General features: G+C 41.8%; 1 protein-coding gene across 1 annotated transcript; it reads left to right on the plus strand.

The window, feature by feature from the left end:
- Positions 1-1,597: 1,597 nt before the first annotated feature.
- Positions 1,598-22,634, plus strand: FMR1NB (FMR1 neighbor). The gene is made up of 6 exons (XM_004587806.3): positions 1,598-1,904; positions 8,490-8,600; positions 12,040-12,180; positions 14,271-14,367; positions 20,856-20,998; positions 22,504-22,634. The coding sequence occupies exons 1-6, from the start codon at positions 1,598-1,600 to the stop codon at positions 22,518-22,520; spliced, it is 816 nt and encodes a 271-aa protein (XP_004587863.2). The 3' UTR covers positions 22,521-22,634.
- The last annotated feature ends 2,401 nt before the right edge of the window (positions 22,635-25,035 follow it).

Raw genomic sequence — 25,035 nt, forward strand, 5'->3', positions numbered from 1 at the left:
TCGGCGCTCATCGGCCCGTTGTGGCTCACTTGGGGAGTGAATCATAGGATGGAAGATCTTCCTCTCTGTCTCTCCTCCTCTGTGTATATCTGGCTGTAATAAAATGAATAAATCTTTTAAAAAAAAAGGGATCTGGTGCCATGAAAGCCAGCATGCCACACAGGTGCTGATTTGCAGCCCACCCAGCTCCCTGATTGTGGCTTGGGAAAGCAGTGGAAGATAGCCCAAGTGCTTATGACCCTGTACCCATGTGGGAGACCTGGAGGAAGCTCCTGGATCCTGGCTTCGGATTGACTCAGCTCTGGCCGTTGTGGCCATTTGATGAGTGAATTAGCTGAAGGGGGCTCTTTCCTCTCTTGTCTCTCTGTAAACTCTGCTTTTCAAATAAAAATAAATAAACCTTTTTAAAATGTCAGTTTTAGTTTAAAGAGATAAAAGGGTAGTAGGTTTTTTTTTTCGTGACACATCCTTAAAACCTAAAGAATGATATTTATAGATGAGAGATGGAGAAATTGCAAAAGCGAGAGCAAGTCATATTTAAAGAATCATTTGAATTTGAAACCTTATCCTTCTTACCCATATGGAATGTGATTAAAACTGGCAAAGACAATAGAATAAAATTAATAAAAAACTTTCGGAAGACCAGAACATAGTAAGAATAGGATGACAGTAGAGTCAGGTATCCACACCACTTATAACCCGGAGTGTGGTAGCTTTGCAATGGAAGCATTGCTCTCCGTCAGCGGGTGTGCCCAAGCCAATGCAATGAGCGCGATTTTGTGGAGTGGACTGATTTGAGAGCCAGAAGGGGGCGCAATGCTCTCATTTCAACAAGGCGCTGAACCTTGGCGGAAGCTACTTCGGGCCACCCAGTTTATGAGTGGTGATGAGTGTCACCTTTGTGCTCCTCACACATTTATTCTCTGTGGTTTATTTATGTGTGATTCAATGTCACGGTCTCCAAAAGGCAAATATTGTTCTGTCTGAAAACTACTACACCTCCAACAATCTACTCCCGCGCACCCACAGACGCTTTAGCCACCTAGAATTCATCCCAGCCTCGGCACAGAGTGAGTACTTTCTGCCACAAAGGCAAGGCACCGCTGAAGATGGCGCCCACAAAGCGCCAGTGGCTCTTGTGGTGGAGGAGCTGATGGCTTAGTTTGCGTTCATTAACATTCACATTGAACTAGGTACATTTCGTTGCTGGCTGCTTTAGTGAACATGGCAAGGAATTCCCAGCCAAGGCTAGAGTCTAAATTCGGTACTCCCTTTTGTCAGTAAGCAGTCATGTTAATGGTGCAGGCCTCAAGCCTCATTCATTTACCAAGCATCTAAACTGGTCAGGCTTTGCGAGGGGACACGAGCGTACAAGACAGGCGGGGGGGTGGAAGGGGGGGGAGAACTTGGAATGAACCAGAAGGCGTCAAGAGAACCAGGCTCAAGTCTCGCGAGAGTTTTCACGTGAAGAGAGCGTCAACCTGCCAAGGGCTTCTAGAAAGCACGCCACCACAGGGCTTCTGGGACAAACGACCACGAGGCAGCGAGGCGAGCAGTGAACAGTGAGGTGGCTTCTTAGTGAACCAGGCAGAGAGCCATGCCTTCGGAGGCCAAGCCTCTGAAGGAGAGGCTGCGATCTAAGCACGCCTCGCGTGGCGGCCGCTCGAAGCTGAGGGCTTCTGACGTGGAGCGCTATGTCCAGGACCCGGCCCGTGGGGCCCAGAGAGCCACAAACAGGATGATGATTGCGGCCAGGCCTCAGGGTGCCTGGCAGACACCCCTGTGTGGAATCCGCCCTGAGGCCCAGCAGCACCCTCTGGCCGGGCTGTGGGCCCGCAGGCGTTTCCAGATGCTGACTCTGATCATCTGGGCCCTTCTGGTTCTGGGCTACTATCTCAGGACTGGTGAGTCCCCGCATCAGCCCCTGGCTGAGGGGAGGACGCAGGTCAGGGCAAGACCTGGTGAGGGCCAGGACACTGGTGAGGGGTAAGACACCCGGGAGAGGGGAGCTGGGTCGGGAGGGGACACCGGTCAAGGGAGGACACCAGTGAGCGGAAAGCCCGATGAGTGGGAGGACGCCAGTCAGAAGGCCCAGTAACGGGGAGGAAGCCAGTCCGGGAAGGCCTGGAGAGGGAAAGGGCCGGAGAGGGGGAGGACGCCGATGAGGGGGGGAAGTGCTGGTGAGGGGAGGATGCCAGTGAGGGGGAGGACCCTGGTGAGGGGGAGGACGCTGGTCAAAGGGCGGCCCAGTGAGGGGAGGCCTGGTGAGGGGGAGGACGCTGATTGTGGTGAGGCCGGTGAGGGGGAGGACACTGGTGAGGGGAGGACGCCGGTCAGTGGGGAGGCCCGGTGAGGATCGAGGACGCCAGTGAGGGGAGGCCCTGTCCGGGGGATGACGGCAGCCTGGGGGAAGCCCAGTCAGGGGGAGGCCCGTTGAGGGGGAGGGAGGACTGGTGGGGAGGAGGACGCCAGTGAGGGACAGGCCAGGTGAGGGGAGGACACCGGTTGTGGTGAGGCTGGGTGAGGGGAAGGATGCCCGTGAAAGGGAGGACACCTGGGTGAGTAGGAGGACACTGGTGGGCAGGGAGGCCCGGGAGGTGGAGGATGCAATGAGGTGAAGGACACATGGGGGAGGTGATGATGTGGGTAGCGGGCGGAGGACACCCGGGGGAGGGGAGGTGAGCAGTGGGGGAGGATGCTGGTGAAGGGGAGGACGCTGGTGTGGGGGATGATGCAAGTGGCGGGGAGGACACCAGGAGGAGGGGAGGGAGGGGGTCAGAGGGAGGACGCAGGTGGGAGGGGATGCCGGTGGTGAGGAGAAGGCTGTGGGTGTGAGGGAAGGCTGGGGGAAGGGAGGGCATCCGAGGGAAGGGAGGGGAGGCCCCTGGTGAGGGGGAGGACGCCTGTGCAAGGGGGAAGGGTGAGGAAGGGGCCCGGGTTAGAGGGAGGACGCTGGAAGGAGGGGGCTGCGTGAGGAGGTAGGGGGATAATGCCCTGTGGGAGGCCGGAGACGAGGGGGAAAGCGGGGGAGGGGAGGCAGAGAGGGGAGTTGGGGGAGGAGAGACGGAGTTGGGGGAGATGGAGGGCAGAGGCGAGGGGGAGGAAACCAATGGGAGGGGAGGTGAGGTGGGAACAGGACACCTACAATGACACCACGCCAGTTTTAATTTGGAGTGATTAAAAAATATTTTACAGCTGGAAGAGGAAATGGCTATAACACATTTTAAACACACCACATTCCGCGAATTGTAATTTTACATTATGTCAAGTTCACCTCAAAAAAATAAAAAGGATGTGGGAGGGAAGTATTTTCTGGGAGAACTGAGGTTGTGAGAGGGGGGGAAACTCAAGGTAGGAAGGTGTTTTTGAAGGGGGATTAGAGTTGTTAAAGAACAGGCATTGCTGAAAAGGTGGCAGAAAGACTTGCAAGACTAAAGGAGGGAAGGCCTCTGCGAGGGCAGGAGATGGGCCAGCCTGGACGGTCACCTGGAGGGAACATGGCACAGGGCCCCAAGGGAGAAAAGCCAACGCTTGGTTGTTCGCACGCACAGTCCCCTACTCCCTCCCCAAATCTGATCCCCCCAAGCCCCTTCTCCCAATCCCCTCTACCCCAGCCCCACTGGCTCCCCTACCCCCCACCCCAGAACCACCTTCTGCCCCCACACCTCCCACCAGTGTCCTCCCCTACCTGCAACTCGAACCCCCTAACCCCACCAGCATCCTTCCCCCCACAAGCCCAGGCCAACCCGCCTCCTACCTGCATCTCCCCCCACCTCCCCCGCTCCCTCCACCCTTCACCCTTCACCCTTGCCCACCACAGCAGTCCTCTCCCGTACCCCTACCCCACTGGCTTCACATAAGGGCAAAAGGTCCTGTCCCAACTGCTTCACTTCCCATTCAGCCCCTTGTTTATGTAAGATCTCGGCGCTTGCAAAGTGAGGATTTACCTATTGAGTCATTGCACTGGGTCCCAAATATGCCTTTCAAATAAAAATAAATACATGTATTAAAAGATTTTCCATCTACTGCTTTTTTTCAGATTTACCTATTATTTTGGAAAGGTAGATTTACAGAGAGACACAGGGAGCTATCTGCTACTGATTCATTCCCCAAAGGCTGCAACATCCAGAATTGAGCTAATCCAAAGCCAGGAGCTTCCTCCTGGTCTCCCGCAGGGGTGCAGGGGCTCAAGGACTTGAGCTGTCCTTCACTGCTTTTCCAGCAATAAGCAGGGAGCTGGATGGGAAGTGGAGCAGTTGGGACACAATCAGTTAGTTGCTCATATAGGATGCCTGCAGTGCTTGTAGTTAACCTAGCCTTTTGAGCCACCGTGAAGGCCCCAAATAAATACATTTCTTTAAAAAGCCACTTGACCTACTGGTGGGGACTGGATGCCTTCACCCCAGATCCAAGTGGGGCGCTGTGTTTTGTCAATGCTCGAGACGTTGCCATAGGGATTCTTCACAGCCTTGGAAGGCAGCAGTTAGTGGCTTAAGGATTTGAGTTCCTGCTTTCCTGGACTGCACTCCCGGTCCCTGGCTTCTGCCTTGCCGAATCTAGCTGTTGCAGGCATTTAGAGACCAACTGGCTGGGTTTCTTTGTCTCTCTGCTTTTTAAAAAAAATGCCCATTTTTCAGGTGCTGCCATTCCCTCAGTCCATAAAGTGTTTCATTGCATTTTGGGATTGAATGAGTATCGTGTGACTATTTTACGACCAGCTTATGAAATTTACTCAATTTAGGTTCTTTTCACTTTGGAACTTTTACAAACAATGCTACTCTGAAAAGCTGTGTGCAACTTCTTGGATATTTTCAGTTCTCCAGGAATGGAATCATTAGATCACATGGGAACTCTCTATTGAGTTTTTCAGAAAATCCCAGATTGTTTTACAAATTGGCTGAACCTTTTTACATTTCCATGGAAAGTGGGCAAATCCAATTTCACCAGCCTTTGTTATCTATCCCCTTTCAATTTTAGCCATTTTAGTGGTTGTGAATTGTATTTTGTGATTTTGATTTGTATTTCCCTAATGACTAATGATATTTTTTGCATGAGCCTGTTAACCATTTGTATATATTTGAAGAACTGTCTTTTCAAATCTTTCGATTTTTTAAAAATAGGTTCTTTTGGGTTTTATTGTTGAATTACACATCTTTGTATACTGAGTAATGCTAACTATCAGATACATGATTTTCAAATATTCCTTCCCATTTTGAAAATTGTCATTTTTATTTCTTTATCAGATATTTTATGTCAAAAGTGCCTAATTCTGAGAAAATCTAATTTATACACTTTTTTAGTTGCTTATGCTTTTGTTGCCACATATAAAAATTGATTATAAATCCAAGGACATAAAGATTGTTCCTATGGTTTTACCGGTTTAGCTATTATATGTGGGTTATTAATCCATTTTGAGTTAAGTTTGGTATGTGATGTGTGTTGTGGATCTGACATCATTCTTTTGCAAATGGGCATCTAGTTATCACAGCACCATTTGTTGAAGATTGCTTATTAAGTATTTTTGGCACCTTTGTAATAATCAATTGACTTTCAGTGTATGGGTTTATTTAACTATCAAATCTGTTCTGTCAGTCTGTCTGTCCCCATGGGAGTACCATATCTTGACTGCTGTAGCTTTGTGGTGGGTAGTGTGGAAATTCATTTATATGTGTTCTGACATTATTTTTTAATTTAAAAAATTTTTAAGACTTAAATTTTAGCTTAGATTTTAGGAGATTCAATATAGTTTGAATATATAATTCTAATAGTATAATGCTATTTCTTTTTCCTTCCCCCATCTTCCTCCCATTTTTTGTTTGTTTTCAAGATAGTATGTTTAAGTTTACATTAAACTAAAAAAATCTCACTGCTTTGCCAAATAAAATTAATAAAGAGCAAAAAGACTGTAGTGTAGTGGGAATATAAGCAAAGAATCTAAATGATAATTAAATAGAAAAAAGATAATTTCACACATATACACCAAATATTAACACAATCATAGATTATTAAAAGTAACATAGAAAAATAGTCTTAACCATTGGAATGACAAAGTTATACAAATTTTCCAAACCTATAATTTCAACAATACTAACACACACAGGCATTTCTTTGCTTCGTTTTTTCTTTGTTTTTTTTTTTTTTAATTTATTTATTTTTATTTCAAAGACAGATCTTCAGGGAAAAGGAGAGACAGAGAGATTTTCCATGCCCATTCACTTCCTGAGTGTCCGCAATAGCTGGAGCTCTATCTATCTTTTATATCTTAAACCAATTAGTTGTTTTGTTGATCTTTGCTATTGTTTTTAGTTTTAATTTTATTTGTCTTCTGTTGCTTTGGGGTTTGGTTTGTTTTTGTCTTTCTAAATCTTTGACACGCATTATAAAATCTTTGATTTGAGACATATCTCTCATCTGATATAATCACTTAATGTTGTAAGCTTCCCTGTTAATACTGTATTGCAATATCCTACAGGTTTTGATATATTGCATTTTTACTTTCATTTATTTCAAGAAAGTTTTTGATTTTTTAAATTTCTTCAGTGACTCGTTGATCATTTAGTAGTATGTTGTTTAATTTCTACATTTTATGAGTGTTTTATTGTTGTTCATTTCTAGTTTTATCACTTTGATACAAGAATGTACATGATATAATTTCAGTTTTTGAAATTTATTGAGGCTTGATTTGTGACCCAATATATGAGCTATCTTGGAAAACGTTCCAAGTGCTGATAAGAAGAACATGAGTTTGATAGTTGTTGGGTGAAATGTCTTGTAAATATCTGTCAAGTCTGTTTGCTTGTTAGCATGTTTTATATACATGGGTATGCATTGGCTGCATGTATTTATGTTTGTTACATCTTTTTGCTGAATCTGGTCTTTCCAAAATACAATATCATTTGACTCTACAGTTTTTGATTTAAAGTCCATTTTATCTGATACCAGGATAACTATTGCTGCTCATTTTGGTTTCTGTTTGCTTGCTAATCTCTTCCTGGATCTTCTCTTTCAGTGTATGTACATGTTTGAAAAATGAGTTTCTTATAGGCAGTATATAGTGGAATCTAGGTTTTTATTCATTCGTCCAAAACTGAGTGTTTAGGCTTGAAGTTTTAACTCATTTACATTCAAAGTTAGTATTGATAGACAAGAAGTAACACCTGTCATTTTATTGATTGGATGCTAATTATGACTGTCCTGTTAGTGAATTTGGTGGTGGTTGTTTTTCATGATGTGTACTTCTAATGCAGGACTCCCTGCAGAATTTCGTACAAGGCTGGTCTGGTGATGGTGAATTCTCCCAGTTTCTGCTTATCTGAAAATTACCTTATTTCCTTCCCTTTTAAAGGATAGCTCTTCTTTCTTTTAAAACTCAGAATGTATTATCCCAGACTCTTCATACCTGTAGGGTTTCTTCTGAGAAGTGTGTTATTAGTCTAATTCGTTTTCCTTTGTATATAACTTGATACTTCTCTCTTACTGTCCTTAAAATTGTTTCATTTTACTTAACTATTCACAATTTAAGTACAATATGCCTTGGTGAAGACTCTTTTTGGTAGAGTCTTCTTAGGTTCTCCAAGCTTCTTTTTTGTTTATTTTTATTGGAAAGGCATATTTACTGAGCAAGGAGAAACAGAAAGATCTTTTGTCCAATGATTTACTGCCCAAATGGCCACAACAGCGAGAGCTGAGCTGATTCGAAGCCAGGAACAAGGAGCCTCTTCCGGATCTCCCATGTGGGTGCAGGATCAAGGCTTTGGGCTGTCTTGAACATCTTTCCCAAGTTACAAGCAGAGAGCTGGGTGGGAAGTGGAGCAGTCAGAACATGAGCTGGTGATGCTCATATGGGATGCCAGTCCTTGTAGGCAGAGGATTAGCCAGTTGATCTATTGCACCGTCCCCTCTCTGTGTTTCGTGTATCTGGATGATCTCGTGTCTTGCAAAATGTGAGCAATTTTCAGCTATCATGCTATTGATCAGCTTTTAAATGCTTTTTTCGTCTTCTTCCGTTTTAGGAATACTTATATTATTTTGTTCATGTAAAGATATCTCATATTTCACATAGACTTCATTCTTTAAAATCACTTTCTCTTTATTTTATTTTGATTGAGTTATTTCAACAGTCTTTTGACTGTTGAAGTTCTAGCTATTTTTTTTTAAAATTTGATTCAAAGTTTTATCTCCAAAATTCTATTTGGTTCTTCTTCATTTCTATCTCCTTAGTAATATTTCATTCATGTCACTCAATGATTTCCTTATTTGTTTAATCTCATTGTATTCTCTAGAATTGTGTTGTTTCCCTGAAATCTTTGTTTTGAATTCTGTATCTGTCATTTTATAAATTTCCTTTAGTTCAGGATACAATTGTGAAGAGTTATTATGTTCTTTTGCAGCCACCACATTGCTCTTAAACAGTGATAATTGCCATCAGAGGGTTTTGGAAAGTAATGGATGTGTTATATGTTGGTACTGATTGTGTCACTTCTTTTAAGGAGGCTCAAATTCTGGATCTTACAATGAGACTATTCTGCAGAACAATGATGATCAAACTCTAGGAGAACAATCCATGTGGTACCCTCTATCGCGTTTTTTCTTTCCAACAAGTAAGTTCTTGTTTAACATCGACCTCCAGCCCCTGCCCCACCAATATCATTGTTTTCAAAACAGTAGTTAAATGTTTAGGAGGCAGTGTAGTATAGCTGTCAGTGTAAGATGAGTCAAAATCACTTGCATGAAATAACAGTCTTTCCCCACACAATTAAACTGTTTCATTTTAATAGAAACCACTGAGTTACATGGATTCCGATTTATGAGATGGGAAGTAAATGCTTATACTATATATGCATATATATATATACTTATACTATATCAACACATATATCAGTGTATATATTTATATACCGTGCATATTTACATATGCTGCATATATTTTATATATACAGTTAATATATGTGTGCGTGTATATAGGTATATATAGTATTCCTTGAAAAGTATAACTACAGGTTTGTCAGATGTGAAATTTTTGATGAATTTATTTCCTCTTCTCTGTAATTGAAAATAAACACTCTTGCCACTTAAACATTAACAATAATAATCTGAAAATAAAATTGATTTCAAAATTTTTAATAATTTGAATCTAAATATTAACATTTAGCATAAAGTTTATCAGCTACAACTCAAGTGTAAACTAGCAGAAGCCTGACATTATGAGGAAATTTGAATATTATATCATCTAATCTTTTAAGTCATTTAGTGTTTATGAATGTTTTAAAATCAGATTTATTTATTTGAAAAGCATAGTTATGGGGCACTGGGGAGGCACAGAGAGAGAAGAGAGGGAGGAGGGAGAGAAGGAGGGAAGATGGGGGGGAGAGAGAAAGGGAGGAAGGTAGGGAGAGAGAGAAAGATTTGCGATTCCATCTGCTGGTTCACTTCCCAGAAGGGCCACAATGGTCAGGCCTAAACAAGGAGCCAGGAGCTTCAAGGTCTCCCGTGTGGGTACAGTAGTCCAAATACTTGGGCTATTTTCCACTGCTTCCCCAGGTACATTAGCAGGGAGCTGAATCAGATGTGGAGCCACTGGAACTCGGATTAATGTCCAGTTGGGATGCCAGTGCTGCAGATGGCAGCTTAACTAGCTGCACCACAGGAGTGGCCCCAGCTTCTTGTGATTTAAACCCTAATACCTTCCTGAGAGTTTGAATAATGCCAGCGGGGAGAAACTAGGCATGCAGGAAACGCGTTCATTCTCTGCCTGGCTTCTGATTATTGTCATTATTTGTTGATACTGAAGTACTTCCGAATGCCATTAAATAACCAGTTATTGGTATGGGTATTATGGTGCAACAGGTTAAGTTGTCCCTTAAAATACTTGCATTGCATGTCAGAGTGCTGCTTCAAGCCCTGGCTCCTCATCTTCTGATTCAACTCCATGTTCATGTGCCTGGGAAGTACTAGGCACTGCTTCCCATGTGGGAGACCTGGTTGACATCCCTGGCTCCTGGGCTCTTAGCAGCTACTGGAGGAGTGAACCACTAGATGAAATTCTTTTTCTGTGTCAACTTTGCCTTTGTAAACAAATAAATAAATATTGTAAAGACATTTATAAAATGTTAAATTAGTTACTACTTTTAAATCCTTGCGAGCCTGGTGTTTTGGAACAGCGAGTTGAGCTACTGCCTGCATTGCTGACATTCTGTATGTGTGCTGCTTCAAGACCTGGCTGCTTTACTTCTGTTCCAACTGCTTCCTTATGGCCTGGGAAAATCAGAAAATTATGGCACAAGCATTTGGGTCCCTGTTACACACGTGGGAGACCAAGCTGAAGCTCCTGGTTTCTGTCTGGCCAAGCTCTGGCATTGTAGAGAGTGAAACAGCAGATAGGAGCTCTTCTGTCTCTCTCTCTCTCTCTCTCTCTCTCTCTCTCTCTCTCTCTGTGTGTGTGTGTGTGTGTGTGTGTGTGTCCCCATGTGTCCTTCTTTCTATAACTCTGCTTTTCAAATGAATACAAACAAATCTTTTAAAAAGAATAATAAAGAAATAATGTTTTAAAAAGTCTACAGTTAGGGACTGGCATGATGGCCCAACTGGCTAATCTTCCACCTGCAAGCACTTGCATTTCATATGGGTGCTGGCTTGTGTTCTGGCTGCTTCACTTCTCATCCAGCTCCCTGCTTGTTTACTTGGAAAGCAGTGGAAGACAGCCTAAGTCCTTGGAACCCTGTGAACATATGGGAGATCTAGAAGAAGCTCCTGGCTCCTGGCTTTAGATCAGTTCACCTCTAGCTGTTGAGGCAATTTGGGGAGTGAACCAGTGGATGGAAGATCTGTCTGTCCCTCTTGGCTGTAAATCTACCTTTCAAATAAAAATAAATAAATCTTTATGAAGTCTACAGTTAATTATGTAAGAGATTGGACTGAATCATTTCTGACCTTAAGAGATGTCGTGGATTTTTTTCTTAAAAAAAGAAAAAAATCTGCTAATGGCCTTTTTAGTTGTTTGTTTCTCATGTAAAGGTGAATGTGTTTAGAAACACTTGTTCAACCTTGCAAGTGTTACAACATATCTGTACATTCAGATGCATACACATTTATTGAAATTCATTCTTGGTGTTCACACAAGAAATAATTGCTTATTCAAATTATAGAGTCAAAACTTGAGGTCTATTAAAACAGATCGTAGTGCCAATTTAAGTGTTCACAGAAGTAGGTCAGTACCAATTGTGTCACTTTCTTTGCTCTAGCAGGAAACCAGAGCAATCTTAGTTACATTCATTCTCATTAATGCATTCAGTCAGTTTCTGGAGCTTACTCAAATTAAGTTAGAGACTATCCGTGGCATCATTTTAACAAAGTGTTAGTTTGAAGGAAATTTGGTTTATTCTTGAATTCCTTCTGTGTTTATTTTACGACTACTACTCAGTTCATGATTTCTAAAACTGCCTTATCAATGATCTATTAAAAACTTGATGTTTGGGCCTGGCGCGATAGCGTAATGGTTAAGTTCCTCGCCTTGAACGTGCCAGGATCCCATACGGGCGCTGGCTCTTATCCCGGCAGCTCCGCTTCCCATCCAGCTCCCTGCTTGTGGCCTGGAAAGTAGTCGATGATGGTCCAAAGCCTTGGGACCCTGCACCCACGTTGGAGACCAGGAAATAAGTTCCTAGCTCCTGGCTTCGGATTGGCGCAGCACCAGCCGTTGCGGCCACTTTGGGAGTGAATCATTGGACGGAAGATCTTCCTCTCTGTCTCTCCTTCTCTCTGTATATCTGCCTTTCCAATAAAATAATAAACCCTAAAAAAAAAAGACTTAATGCTTTTCTGCAGTTTAAGAATTGGAGATAGTTAAACAGCTATTAAATGCTGCTGTGTTGTTTAGCTTTTCTTTTCCCTCATTCAACATTATTTCTGTAAATGATTTAAATTTTAATGTGCCACCTTAAATGTCGTTTTTTCTAAAATTTTGTATTGTAGTAATTGTTTAATAGGGGACGTGTTCGTTAGTGGCGCTAATCCTCTTTCCTGAATTTCTGTTTTGGAAAGCATGCACAGTGAAGCAGGAGCAGGTGGTCAAGGCTTGCACCAGGAAGAAGGATCTCAGAGAGAGTGAATGTTTGAGATATAAATGTTGCTTCTCATCATCCAGGATCACTAACTTAAGATGCTATGCTCCACTCAGAGATAGTAAGTACATCCTCTTCCATTTGTTTTATTTCTATTGTAAACATTGAAAACAAAAGGGCCACAGTTGCCTAAGACCGCGTGTCATCCTCCGGTCTCCCACTTGCGGGGTTCATGGCCTTAGAGCAGTGCTGGCCTGAGAAAATGGTGACATGGCCAAGACGCATGAACAGGTTCTGCTTGGCTTGGAGGTGGCTGACTGTGCCAGTTCAAAGTTAGTCTTTTTCCTCTGCTTTAGTCCCCTCTGTCTTTTGTGTGTTTTATCCTCCATGCCTGGGATTATATGCTGTGAGGACGGAAAAGGAGGTGATCTCTTCCCTACTCCTCATGACAGGTCATGGGCCACCTGCCTGTATCGTCGAAGGATAGGTTAAACAAAAGGAAAACATATTGAGTATAGTTCAACGTGGCATATAAACCTTCATACTGAAGACCCAAAGGCCCAGGGCGAATTATTCCTTTATATACTTAGGTTCAAAGGATACAGAGAACTGTGGTGATATGATTGGCTAAATAAGGTGTTATCTTGTAAGAATAGACTGGTTTTTATCTTAGGGATTTTTGTCAAAGTTTTGGGAACTAAGCCATCTGTTTTTGCAACCTTTATTTGGGTGGTGGGGATGCATCAACACTTGGTCCCATGATGTGTTAAACACTAACAAATATTATAAAAAGGATGCTCGTAAAACAATATCATATGCTATTGCAGTCCTTTTTCCATTTATAGTTCTTTGTTGAACATCTAGTATTAATAATGGAAGCCAAAATCTGATTATGAATGTTATATTACAGTTTTAACACTGTCACATGGTGTTTTGTAATGCATTCATTATTTGGGCCTTTTTATTATGTGTGAAGAGACATTTTGTTCTTGTTGATGAAAAAAAAATTGAACTGTGACTTGCAATTCCCCAAGGATGTCAGAATACATTCCCCAATGAATGTAAGACTGAAATATGCTTATTAACCTGCAAATTCTCAATTTTTGTTTAATGTTTTGTAATTTAGAAGTAAATATGTAAGAAATCATTTCTTTACCAAGTTAATTGTTAACAGATTAATTTGTTCCTTGAGTGCTTTAGGATTTACAACATGACTGAGGAAAAAACATAATTAGGACCACAGGAAATAATACATACCATGCACTATAATAATCTGGATTTTTAAATTTTATTTATTTTTATTGGAAAGTCAGATATACAGAGAGGAGGAGAGACAGTGAGACAGTGAGAAAGATCTTCCGTCCAATGATTCACTCCCCAAGTGAGCGCAATGGCTGATGCTATGCCAATCCGAAGCCAGGATCCAGGAACTTCCTCCAGGTCTCCCACACGGGTGCAGAGTCCCAAGGCTTTGGGCCGTCCTCAACTGCTTTCCCAGGCCACAAGCAGGGAGCTGGATGGGAAGTGGAGCTGCCGGGATTAGAACCGGCATCCATATGGGATCCCAGCACGTTCAAGGCGAGGACTTTAGCTGCTAGGCCATGCCACCGGGCCCTATAATAATCTGGTTTTTACAAAGATTTGTTTGAAAGGTAGAATTAGAGAGAGGGACACACACAGATAGAAAGGTTTTTCCATCTATTTGTTCACTTCCCAAATGGCTGTAATAGCTTGGATTGGACCAGATGGAAGACAGGAGCCTGGAACTCCATTTGGGTCTCAAAGGTGTTGTAGGGCCCAATAACTCAGGCTATCCCCAACAATTTTTTCAGGTGTTTTAGCAGAAAGATGGATTTGAAGTGGAGCAGCTAAGACTCGAACCAGAGCTCATGAGGGGTGTTAACATTGCAGGTGGTAATTTTAACCCACTGTGCCACAACGCTAGCCCTTGAAATAATCTGTTAATAAGAAAGCAGCTTCAGTTAACACTTCTATTGGGGTAGCATATATTGGAAATACAGCCTTTGTATTTAAGGAAGATTTGATAAACTGCTACTTATAGAGTAACAGATATTTACATATCATAGAGGAATCCCCCCCTCATTTTACTTAACTAACTAATTTTTAAAAAGGCTTGATGGAACAACTCAGACTTGATTTCTTTGTTTTTGTTGACGTCCTCAAAGTAACAGGATGTGATTAACCCGACAGAGCCTACACAGGTGCTGCGGATGTTTGGGGTCAGCTTGATCACCATCATCAGCCTGGGAGTCCTGCCCATCTTGTGCTGCTCTCTTTTCCAGAGGAGGTAGGCAGGCATCAACTTTTATTTGCTGCTTTCTGCGTGTGCATGCGTAGTTCTTGCAGACACATTTGTTCATATGCTTCACAAAACCCAAAGACTTTGTTTGGGTGCCTATCGTTAAAAATAAGGTGGTTTAGGAGAACCTGAAAGTGCGGTTAACATGTTTTTTAAAAATACGCATGTGGGAGGATCCCACCATGGGGGGAGGGTGGGGGGGAGAATCCCAGATTCTATGTAATTACAACACAATGTAATTAATGAATAAATTTAATTTAAAAAAATACGCATGTGATTTTACCTTTCCACAGATTCAAGATACCTCTTGCACAGTGTACACATATATTACTACATGAAATAAACCTCCAATTAGATTGAAAAATAAACCAGCAAGCTGAGAATGTGCAAAGTGGGAGTGACTAGGGAGGGTGAAGCAGGATTCCTCTGCGGTGTTAGCTCCTCAGATTCACCTTCTATTTCCTTTTTAAAGATTGTTTTTATTTTATTGGAAAGGCAGATTTACAGGGAGAAGGAAAGACAGAATCTTCTGGTTCACTCCTCAAGTAGCTGCGATGGCCGGAGCTGAGCTGACATGGGTACAGGGTACAAAGGACTTGGGCTATCCTCTGATGCTTTTCCAGGTCATAAGCAGAGAACTGGACCAGAAGCGAAGCAGCCAGGACACAAACCAGCACATGTATGGAATGCTGGCACTGCAAAATGGAGGATAGCACATTGATCCACTATACCAGCCCCTGCCATTGGGTTTTAATAGTCATCAACCACTCGGTCTTAAACACTTGGAATGCCCTCAAACCAGTTTGTAATGTTTTTCTTCTTATAATCTTTTTAAATAGACTGATTCATTCTTTTTTTAAAAGATTTTTTTTTTAATTGGAAAGTCAGATTTACAGAGAGCAGAGACAAAGATATCCCATCTTCCGGTTCACTCCCCAAGTGGCCATAATGGCCAGAACTGAACCAATCCGAAGCCAGGAGCCAGGAGCCAGGAGCCTCTTCCAGGTCTCCCATAGGTGCTGGGTCCCAAGGCTTTGGCCGATCTCTACTGCTTCCCCAGGCCACAAGCAAGGAGGTGGAAGGGAAGAGGAGCAGCTGTGATAGGAACCTGTGGCCACATGGTATCCTGGTGCATGCAAGCTGAGGAGTTTAGCTATTGGCCTACTGTGCCACACCCTCTTCTTGTAATCTTATATAAAATATTGGTGTAGTGCTAATATGATGTTTTGAAATTTACTCTTTTTTAAAAAGAATTATTTCAAAGACAGAGTTGGGGAGAGAGAGAGAGAGAGAGAAAGAGAGAGAGGTCTTCTATCCACGGTTCATTTCCCAAAACTCAATTGGCTGGTACTGGGCCAGGCAGCAGCCAGGAGCCAGAAGTTTCGTCAGGGTCTCCCATGTGGGTGTAGGTGCCCAAGGACTCTAGTCATCTTTCTCTGTTTCTCCAGGTGTGTTGGCTGGACTGGAAGTCGAGCAGCTGTGATTTGAATCATTGCCCATAGGGATCCCAGTGCTGAAGACAGTGTTTAAATACGCTGCTGTGCTGCATCACAGTACTTTGTCCCGTGACTTGAACCATCTGAATGCCTCACAGCAGGAAGCTAGTCGGCAGCTGGAGAGCAAATTCAGATGCTGTTCTGTGGGACATGGCTTCCTTTGAGCACTAAGGCACCAGTGCCCTGCGTGGTGTTTCTCTTTGATAGCTTCACGTCTGTTAGGACAAAGTTAACATGGAGGTGTAGGCCAGTGCTAGGCCTCGGACTAGAGTGAGGCATTCGGAGCACAAATACTAAGGAAACACTCAACTCTCTGCTGTACTCGTCCGGGATTTGCACCTGACATTCCCAAGAGAAGTTATCTCTTGAAATGCTCTTCCAGAGAGAATGTGCCTGTTGAAAATAAACCATTTTTGTTTCAGTTAATGAGAAAATAGTATATGAGTTGTCAAAAAAAGGTTTCAATTTCACTAATGATTGACCCTGCATATTTACCTCACTTTCCATGAAGATAATCAAATGTTTGCTCATATCCCTTTACCGGAGCAATTAAGAGTGAGCTGGGTGCAGGGTGGCAGCCATTGCAGTTTGTGTATGGCAGTAAATGCTTTTCTTAGGCATTGCTGTTTCCTCTGCTGAGTGGGTAACCTCTGTTCTTTGGCCTCTCTTTTTTTTCCCTTTGCTAGATGATAGGAAATAAAGGAAGAGTTTTTTTCATGTTCCTTCTTCCCTTAAAAACCCCATGAATAATAATAAAATATATGCTAAAAATTGGTGGCTAGAATTACACCATGTAATTTGTAGAGCTTCTAGGATAATAAAGCCAATATAGTCATTTAATTTTGATCCTTGAGTTATGCCTCTGCCAAGATTATGGAGATGTTCAGAGGTCTACTGGATTCTTTTCTCTAAAATCAAATCCAAAGGATTATCCCTTAATAATAATATAGTTTTGCTGGTTTTCATAATACAAACAGTTTCAGAGAGTTGAACAATATAAGTATATATATTGAATATCATATATTTTGGTTGGTTCATGCTATCTATTTTACTGTTCTGTGTAAGAACAGTATGTCCTTTCTGTCATCTGAGGTGCCTGTCAGAACTTTGGAGCAGGTGGCAGTTTCAGCATGATGCTGAGCTCACAGGAAAAACGATAGTGCGTATTAGGATCCCTGTTCCCTTTTGCTGGTAAGTTGATTGTGGAGGCCAGGGGAAATACTTGTGTGGAAAGAAGGTCCGACTCTGCTACCAAGCACGAAGCGAAATGGAAGAAAAAGGCTGCTTGGAGCAAGATGTCTCCTTATACCCATCACCTAAACTCACTTCCTTTTCTCCATTCCAAAGAATAAAATGGTAGATAAAACATTAGAGGTAAAATAATCCCATAAAAGGGAAACAGATGCAGTACTAAAATCAGTATGTGGTAGCTAAATTTAAGAAGGAAAAGAAAGATATTGGGCTGGTGCGGTAGCCTAGTGGCTGGAGTCTTCGCCTTGCATGTGCTGCCTGTATGCTTGTATGTATGGACACTGGTTCATGTCCTAGTGGCTCCACTTCCCATCCAGCTCCCTGCTTGTGGCCCGAGAGGGCGGTGGAAGATGGCCCAAAGCCTTGGGATCCTGTACCTGCGTGGGAGACCTGGAAGAGGTTCCTGGCTCCTGGATTCAGATTGGTGCAACTCTAGCAGTTGTGGCCTCTTGGGAGTGAGCCAGTAGATGGAAGATCTTCCTCTGTGTCTTTCCTCTCTGTCTAGCTCACTTTCCAATAAAAAATAAAGAAGAAAGTCGTGAAACTTAGTTGTTTGTCTAAATCAAAGGAGCTAGAAGGCAAGTACAGATCTACATGATGATCTGGGCCTCTGTTGGAAGAATGCCTTTCCTTTTTAGTATCAGAAGACACCCTTAGCTCCTCTTCCTGCCGAGTCTAGTATTACTGTGAATACTTGAGCATGCCTTGGGAAAAGTGCCTGTTGCTGTTTTTGCCTTCAGTTGAAGCCAAGAGGGACACTATTCGAACATTCCTTGGTTCCTGCCATTTGGACAGTGCCTTTTATTTACACACCAAATAAGGAGCAAAAATAGCTAATGTTGGAGGAAGAAAAATGAGAAATATTTAAACAGGGGGTAGAAAGTAAAAGAATTTTAGGTTGAAGCAGATAATCCCCTTCGAGAGCCACATGCACTGTGTTCCCATGATGCCTGCTTCCGACTTTACAAAACTGATTTTATTCATTCAGTGTTTACGTGCGTTAGGGCTAGGTATTGTGGAGGATACACCAACTTTAGTACGTGGAGCCTATTTTTAAGTAGCTTAAATCCACCTTAAGTCAAATCGCAAGCATAATACATTTAAACAACAAAAACAATACGGATGAGATGAGGCATTGACAAGCCTTCTGAAGTGGGGAAGCTCAGGCCCGGTGGGAAGGTGAGAGACTCCACAGTGGTGTGCCATTTGAGATGGGTTTTGGGGCCTTGAGAACCAGCTTTGCAGAATGCGTTATATCTAGGTGAGGATTTCCTCATTATAGACCCCTTAATTGCTTGTCGTTTATAAGCAGAGATGGCTTGCCCTAGTCTGTAACTGAGCTTTCAGTTTACTTCTGCTTAAATTCAGCTGTGACATGCACCAGTTACACAGAAAACTGGGGCCTGCTTGAACTGCTTGCCATACGCAAAGCCGAGAAGAGAGCATAAATGAAAAGCTTTCTAAGAATTTACTGCTAATAGAATTGTTGACTTTGCATATAATATGTGTTTTGAATTTCATTGCATCCTCAAGGTTATGAAGATCTATTTTTATGCTGATTATACTCATTATTATATTCATTAGGCTTCAGTGTCACTCGTAGGCTTAAGGAAGAGAAAGATTAACTGGATGGAGACAAAAGGAAGGGGGAAGCCGAGCTGAAGGAACCTGAAAGGAGCTGGCGGCACTGTTCCCATCACAGTATTGGAGCACAGAGGATAGTAATTTCAACTGCCAAATTCAATTTTGAACCTTTATCTGATTTTGTGTTTAAACCTGGGTTCATACGCCAGTTAAACATTTGTGTGTTTTATAGTGATTTCATACCTGAGTATGTACCAAGCTTTGGTATCATGGCAAGTTCAAACATTTTAGTGCCATGCCTGTGAAATTCAGAAGAGTTGCATTTTCATATTTTTTCTTCTTATCAGATGGAATTTGTAGCTTTGAATTAAGAAAAAATCGGAGCCCAGTCTGAAAATGGCATACTGTTTTTGTTTCACTAATAAGAAAGCCATGTTTGTCAATGCCTATAGACTATCTGGTACACTGATGATGTAGAAAGCGCGTCCCCCATGCACTTCCAGTGTTGCTGCTTGCCTGATGGCTGTAACTGACAGTTTCTGCATTTAGACAAACCCTGCTGTGTGATTCTCTCTATTTTAATGTAGCTTTCATTATGCTGGTAGTTGTAAAACTACTTGTTTTCTTAGAATAGGAGGTAAAAAATTGAGAATAAATGTGTCAAAGTTGCCCCCAAATCATCACTCATTGAATTTAAAAAATAGACATTTACATGTTCAAATCTGCATGTTTGTGTGTCACTCATACTGTACAATATATGTAGTAATGTTATTTTGAAAATGCTTTATGTGGTAATTAACCAACTGCTAGAAAGTTTGAAGTTCTTAGGATTATGTATACTTGAATTCTCAGGGAGGAGATAAAATCCACAAAATATAAAATAATGACTAGATTCTAATAACTTTGATAAAATATCAGATGGGAATGTGAGCAAACTGGCACTCTGTTCTAACATGACTCACTATAGATTTGAAATGTGTCTAAAGTCAGTTCTTGGACCTTGTTTAAACTAATTTAGATACTTTTGCATAAGAGAACCTCATTAAATGTGGATTATATGTCTGAAGCGCTGCCATTGCTAGGGCTCTAGGAACAGCAGTTTAGAGAATTCTGGAATAGTACGTATTTTTTAAAAATATGATCTGTTGCCAAGTAACTAATAACCTAATTAAATAATTCAGTGGTCTTTTCTAAATTTTCGTCCAAATTGACATTTTTTGTTACTCGTGCATTGTTGCCTTTTCCCTTCTTGAAACTTCACTCCCTTGGACTTCATTGTTCCTGTTTTCATTCTGATCCTTTTTACTTTGTCTTTGTTTTCCAAATTGTGATTTTTTTTTATAAACCATTGAGGGCATTTATCAGAGAAGCTTAAACACGGATAGTAGAAAGAACATTTCTAAAGACATTTGATCTCGGGTCCAGCGCAGTAGTCTAGCTGCTGAAGGCCTCACTTTGCATGCCTGTGATCCCATATGGGCACCGGTTCTAATCCTGGCAGCCCTGGTTCCCATCCACCTCCCTGCATGAGGCCTGGGAAAGCAGTAGAGGACAGCCCAAAGCCATGGGATACTCCACGCAGATGGGAGACCTGAAAGAGGTTCCTGCCTCCTGGCTTCTGATTGGCTCAGCTCTAGCCGTTGCAGTCACTTGGGGAGTGAATCATTGGACGGAAGGTCTTCCTTTCTGTCTCTCCTCCTCTCTGTATATCTGATTTAACAGTAAAAAATAAATAAATCTTTTAAAAAAAGAAAATTGTAAATGTGAGTGTAATGTGAACGAATTCGGTTCAATTTCAACATTTATGGAAGGATGACTCCTTGTAGATTAGAAGTGAAAAGGCAGGCTTCTTAAGCAAGATAATGTGTGAAGTGGGTGGTGAAGGATGTGCACCACTGATGGGAGTGGAGAGAAGTAGGAGGACTTTACTGTGGTGGAGGATCAGATGATAAAAATTACTGTAAACCAAACAACAATGATGGTCACGATAACATGAGTGAGCCAGTTCTGTTATTTTCTAGCATTATTACATCAAGTGGCTAAGCATAAAGAATTCTCTGTGCAAATATCCATTTCCTCCGAACCCCCATTGTTACTGTATTGCTGTTGAGAAGTAAGGTTTCACTTAAATTTTTCATATTGCAGCGGGTGGACCAATCCATTACGAAAGAAAAATAGTGGTCTTTTACAAGTGTTTAAGAAACCGAAAATCAAAATTAAAAGCGATATTGCAAGGATGGAGGAGGCGATGGATGAGGACAGTGATGGAAGTGATCCGGAAACTAGAGGTAACTGACAGTAGGATATGATGTTGAAGGACTTAATCTCTGATTCTTATTAACTTTAGGGTTCTGCTTTTCATCTTGGTTTGACTGATCATTTCTACTCTACTTAGGTTTGGCCCATAGGGAAGTCAGCTTCTGAAACAGTGTATTATCATTAGGGGTATTTGGATGGTAGAAAATGGACAAGGCAAATGCCAATTTGGTTAAGTGCCATATTGTATCAAAGAAGTAGTTAAGGCCTTTAGAGGGAAGGGAAAAGTGAAATTGGCCTGCTTTGACTTCTGAGCTCCCTTGCTAAGCAGTAATGTCTGTGGTCTCCAATATGTGTTTGTATAACACGGTATATCCAAGGAAAGGAGCGCTCCCTCAGGAATCTGACGGACCTGGGGTAAAATCCTAGGTCTTAGTTGTTACTCTTAACTCCTAGGACCTGCTCCCCAGACCTACATATTGCAGTGTTGGAAGAGGTTTGAAAGAAGGGTTCTGAAATCACACACTAGGGATTACCTTGGCTTCACTTAAAGAGGCTTACAAATCCCATAGCCTTGGCATGAGTTGTCTCCTTCTGCAGTAATTATGAAAGGCTAGTAACTAAGAATAACATTGTTGATGAAAAAAGAGGGTCACGTAGTGATGTTTCCAGCGCTAAGCACTTTTACTAATCAGCTCCTTAATGTCATCATTGGAGATTTTTCATGTAGTTTAAACGATAAAGCTTTGTGAAAATGCTTTTGAAATGTTAATTCCTAGCCTCAGTTGCAGGGAAGTGGAACAGCGGAATAGCACATCATTGAATTTAGTGTCAGGTCCCTCCGACTGGTACCAATGTTGTCATTATTTACGGTGGAGGAATGGGCTAGCTCCTTGGTTTGCCTAAGCCTTGCCTCCCCGCTATGTGGCATGAAATTAAACTGAAAAAAGGAATTGTTTCAAGAGAAATGAAAGATAATCCTTACATAAGGTATTATGCATACAATGTGGATATAGCTGATAATACATGTATTGCTTAGCTATGGTAAGACATAAGTTGTTAATGCATGTATATTATTCATACTATGTGTTATTACCTTGTATGAAGAATATTCATAAATTTCTTCCAAAATACATAATATAAAAGAACTATACATGTTTTTCAAAATGTTTTTATATCAAAATATATCTTTCAATATATCTTTTAATTCCATTTTCCATGAAGCTTATGGAATATTCTTTTATACATGTTATGCAAAGCTGTGTGTGCACACATGTGCATATTATAACTAGTTTAATAAAACGTGTTTCTGTGAGCTAGTCATTGGGGCATGGAAGCTAACTTTATTTTCCTAAAAACTGTGTATGTGTATGCCTCATGGGGATGTTAAGATGATGTACTGCAATGCTGAAAATGCTTAATTATTACGTTAAATACAAAAAACTTGAAAATTGTGTGCATTTTGTTATATGAAAATGTGTAATGTATGTATACTAGTTCCTTGAAATGCTTAACCCGTTTTACTTTTCTCTTGCAGCTTTATTTCACCACTGAGATGAATGCAAGTGGTCCAGAGCAGTGAGGATTTCTAAATTTTCCACTTAATTTGCTCATGTATATCTCAAAATACTAAATAAACCTTATAGTGCATCAAACCAGGATACAGATCCTTTCTTTAAAAAGTAATTCTTGCAAAATTATAAAAATTGTGTGTAAAATACTGGTGGCATTTCAGACCCTAACTGGTGATATGAATTTTGTAATTTGGCTTATTTTGTCAACATTTATTTCTGCTGGTGCAAAATGAGAAAGGTCTCATGATGTTATTCACCTCAAGTGTGTGTGGGAAGGAACACAGCCATATTATGCTGGGTATGAAACTGTTTGCAGGGAAAGAGAATACTTTCAGTGGTGTTGTCCTTCTTTATTTACAACATTCTTTTACCCACAATAAAAGTGATGCATATTATACTAAATTTGGCAAGTAAGGATATGGGCAGAGAAAAACAGAACAAGCAAAGGCCCACTGCTCAGAGCTAAGCACTATTACTGTGTTTTCTTTACCTTTTAAAAAAAAAAAAAAAAAAAAAAACAAAATCAAGATGGCAGAATATGTTGGAGCTTTCAATTGACTGGGATGATACTCTGCTGGCTCTGTCTTCAGACCAGAGAGGGTATACCTAAGAAGCCGTTGAACTTGACTGGACAATAAGATGCTGGACTCTACGTTTGGTATACACTTGCAATGGGGGAATCTCAACTGAACTTGAGCTGTGGTTATGCAACAAGGTGGAGGAATCCACCATGGTGGGAGGGTTTGGGGAGGGGTGGGAGAACCCAAGTATCTATGTAACTGTGTCACATAATACAATGTAATTAATGAAGTTAAATAATAAATAATAATAATAATAAAAAAAGATGGCAGAATAGGGTAAGGACATGTTCAAATGAATGGAAAAAACATCTAATCAGTATGAAGCAGAGACGACATATTTCAGGAAATAGGAAAGGACAGAACAACAACAGACGGGTACCTGGAGACTGACAGACACAAGAAAGCAGTGGACACAATGGTGTGGTGTTGTAGTGACTCATACTCCAGCAGCATTCAGCTAACACCAATCTGAACTCCACCAGCAACCAGGTGGGAAGGGGCTTTCACTGGGAGCTTGGGAGGTGAACCCAGACAAAGAACTGTCCATCCTGCTGGTCTGTTTGATTTGACCAGAAGCAGAGACAGAGCGGCAGATCCCAGCCGGGCAGTGCGAGAATAGGGTGGATTTCATAGCCCAGTCAGCCCGCTAGAGCTGAATTGGGCTCCATTTTGCGTAAGGAGGCAAAGGCAAGGGAAAGGACTGAGCATACACTGAGCTGGGAGTGAACTCATTTCTGACTCAGTGAACTGCAGAGATGTGGCATTCTACAGGTTCCATCCAAGACACGTCTGGGTAGCCCTCAGATCTGACGGGCAGCAGATCAAGAACTCTAGTAGTGGCATGTCAGGCGCCGTTTTGTACACTGTGGCAATAGCTTTAGGACTGCAGGGGACAACAGTGAACTGCGCATGTGCGGATTTCAGGAGAACTCACTGAGTTCAGTGCATTGCACTGGTCCCACAGGAAAATTATACTGACTGTGGCATCGTACGGGTCAAAATAGGTCCGTGTGGCACCCAGACCTAACGTCCAACAGGTTCCGGCAAGATCAGCGCCACCAACAACCTAACTATATAGGACACCTGGTGTCTCCCTAATCCTGGGACCTGCTCCAACTGAAAGTGGGAAAAAGATTGCACAGACAACAGTGCAGCCTCAGCACAGTATCGCAGGAGGTGGAGAGTGGTGAGCTAGGAGTTGGGGCTGTGGAGACCATGGTGGAAATTTGACATAAGAACCCAGACCTGGAACTCGCTAGAGGTTGTGGCACAAGTGGCTGAAAGCAAAGAGTTGTGTACCAACTACAATAAGTAAAATCGCATTGTAGACCTGTGGGTGACAGAGCTTAGAAACCTGCCCCAAGGAGAAGACTGCTAACCAGAAGTACAATGATCAAGAGCAAAAGAAGAGACAAAGGCACAATGAATATTACCAAAAACTCCCCTGCAAAGGAGCAAAACCCTATGCCAACCTCAGAGTTAACTGAGGAAGACATGGAGAAAATAGAGGACACAGAATCCATAAGACTCATTTTAAAGCTTCTGATCAACAATGAGAAGGACATGCAAGAGTTCAAAGAATTTAAGGAAGCAATAAAGCAGATCAAGGTTGATATATCAGAAATTAAGAACACAGTAGAGCAAATTAAAAGTACAATGGAGAACCTCCAAAATAGAATGAAGCAAGCAGAAGAAAGAATTTCAGAATTGGAAGATATTTCCTGTCATCAGGGGGAAGCAAACAAAAAGCTGGAAGCAGAGCTGGATCAGGCCAAAAAAAGTATTCAAGAATTGAAAGACACAATTAAGAGGCCAAATATAAGAGTTATGGGAGTCCCAGAAGGTGCAGAAAGAGAAGCTGAGTTTGCAAATGTATTTAATGAAATAATTAAGGAAAATTTCCCTAATCTGGAG

This window comes from Ochotona princeps, chromosome X, assembly GCF_030435755.1.
Source record: "Ochotona princeps isolate mOchPri1 chromosome X, mOchPri1.hap1, whole genome shotgun sequence".
Taxonomy (NCBI): Eukaryota; Metazoa; Chordata; class Mammalia; order Lagomorpha; family Ochotonidae; genus Ochotona; species Ochotona princeps.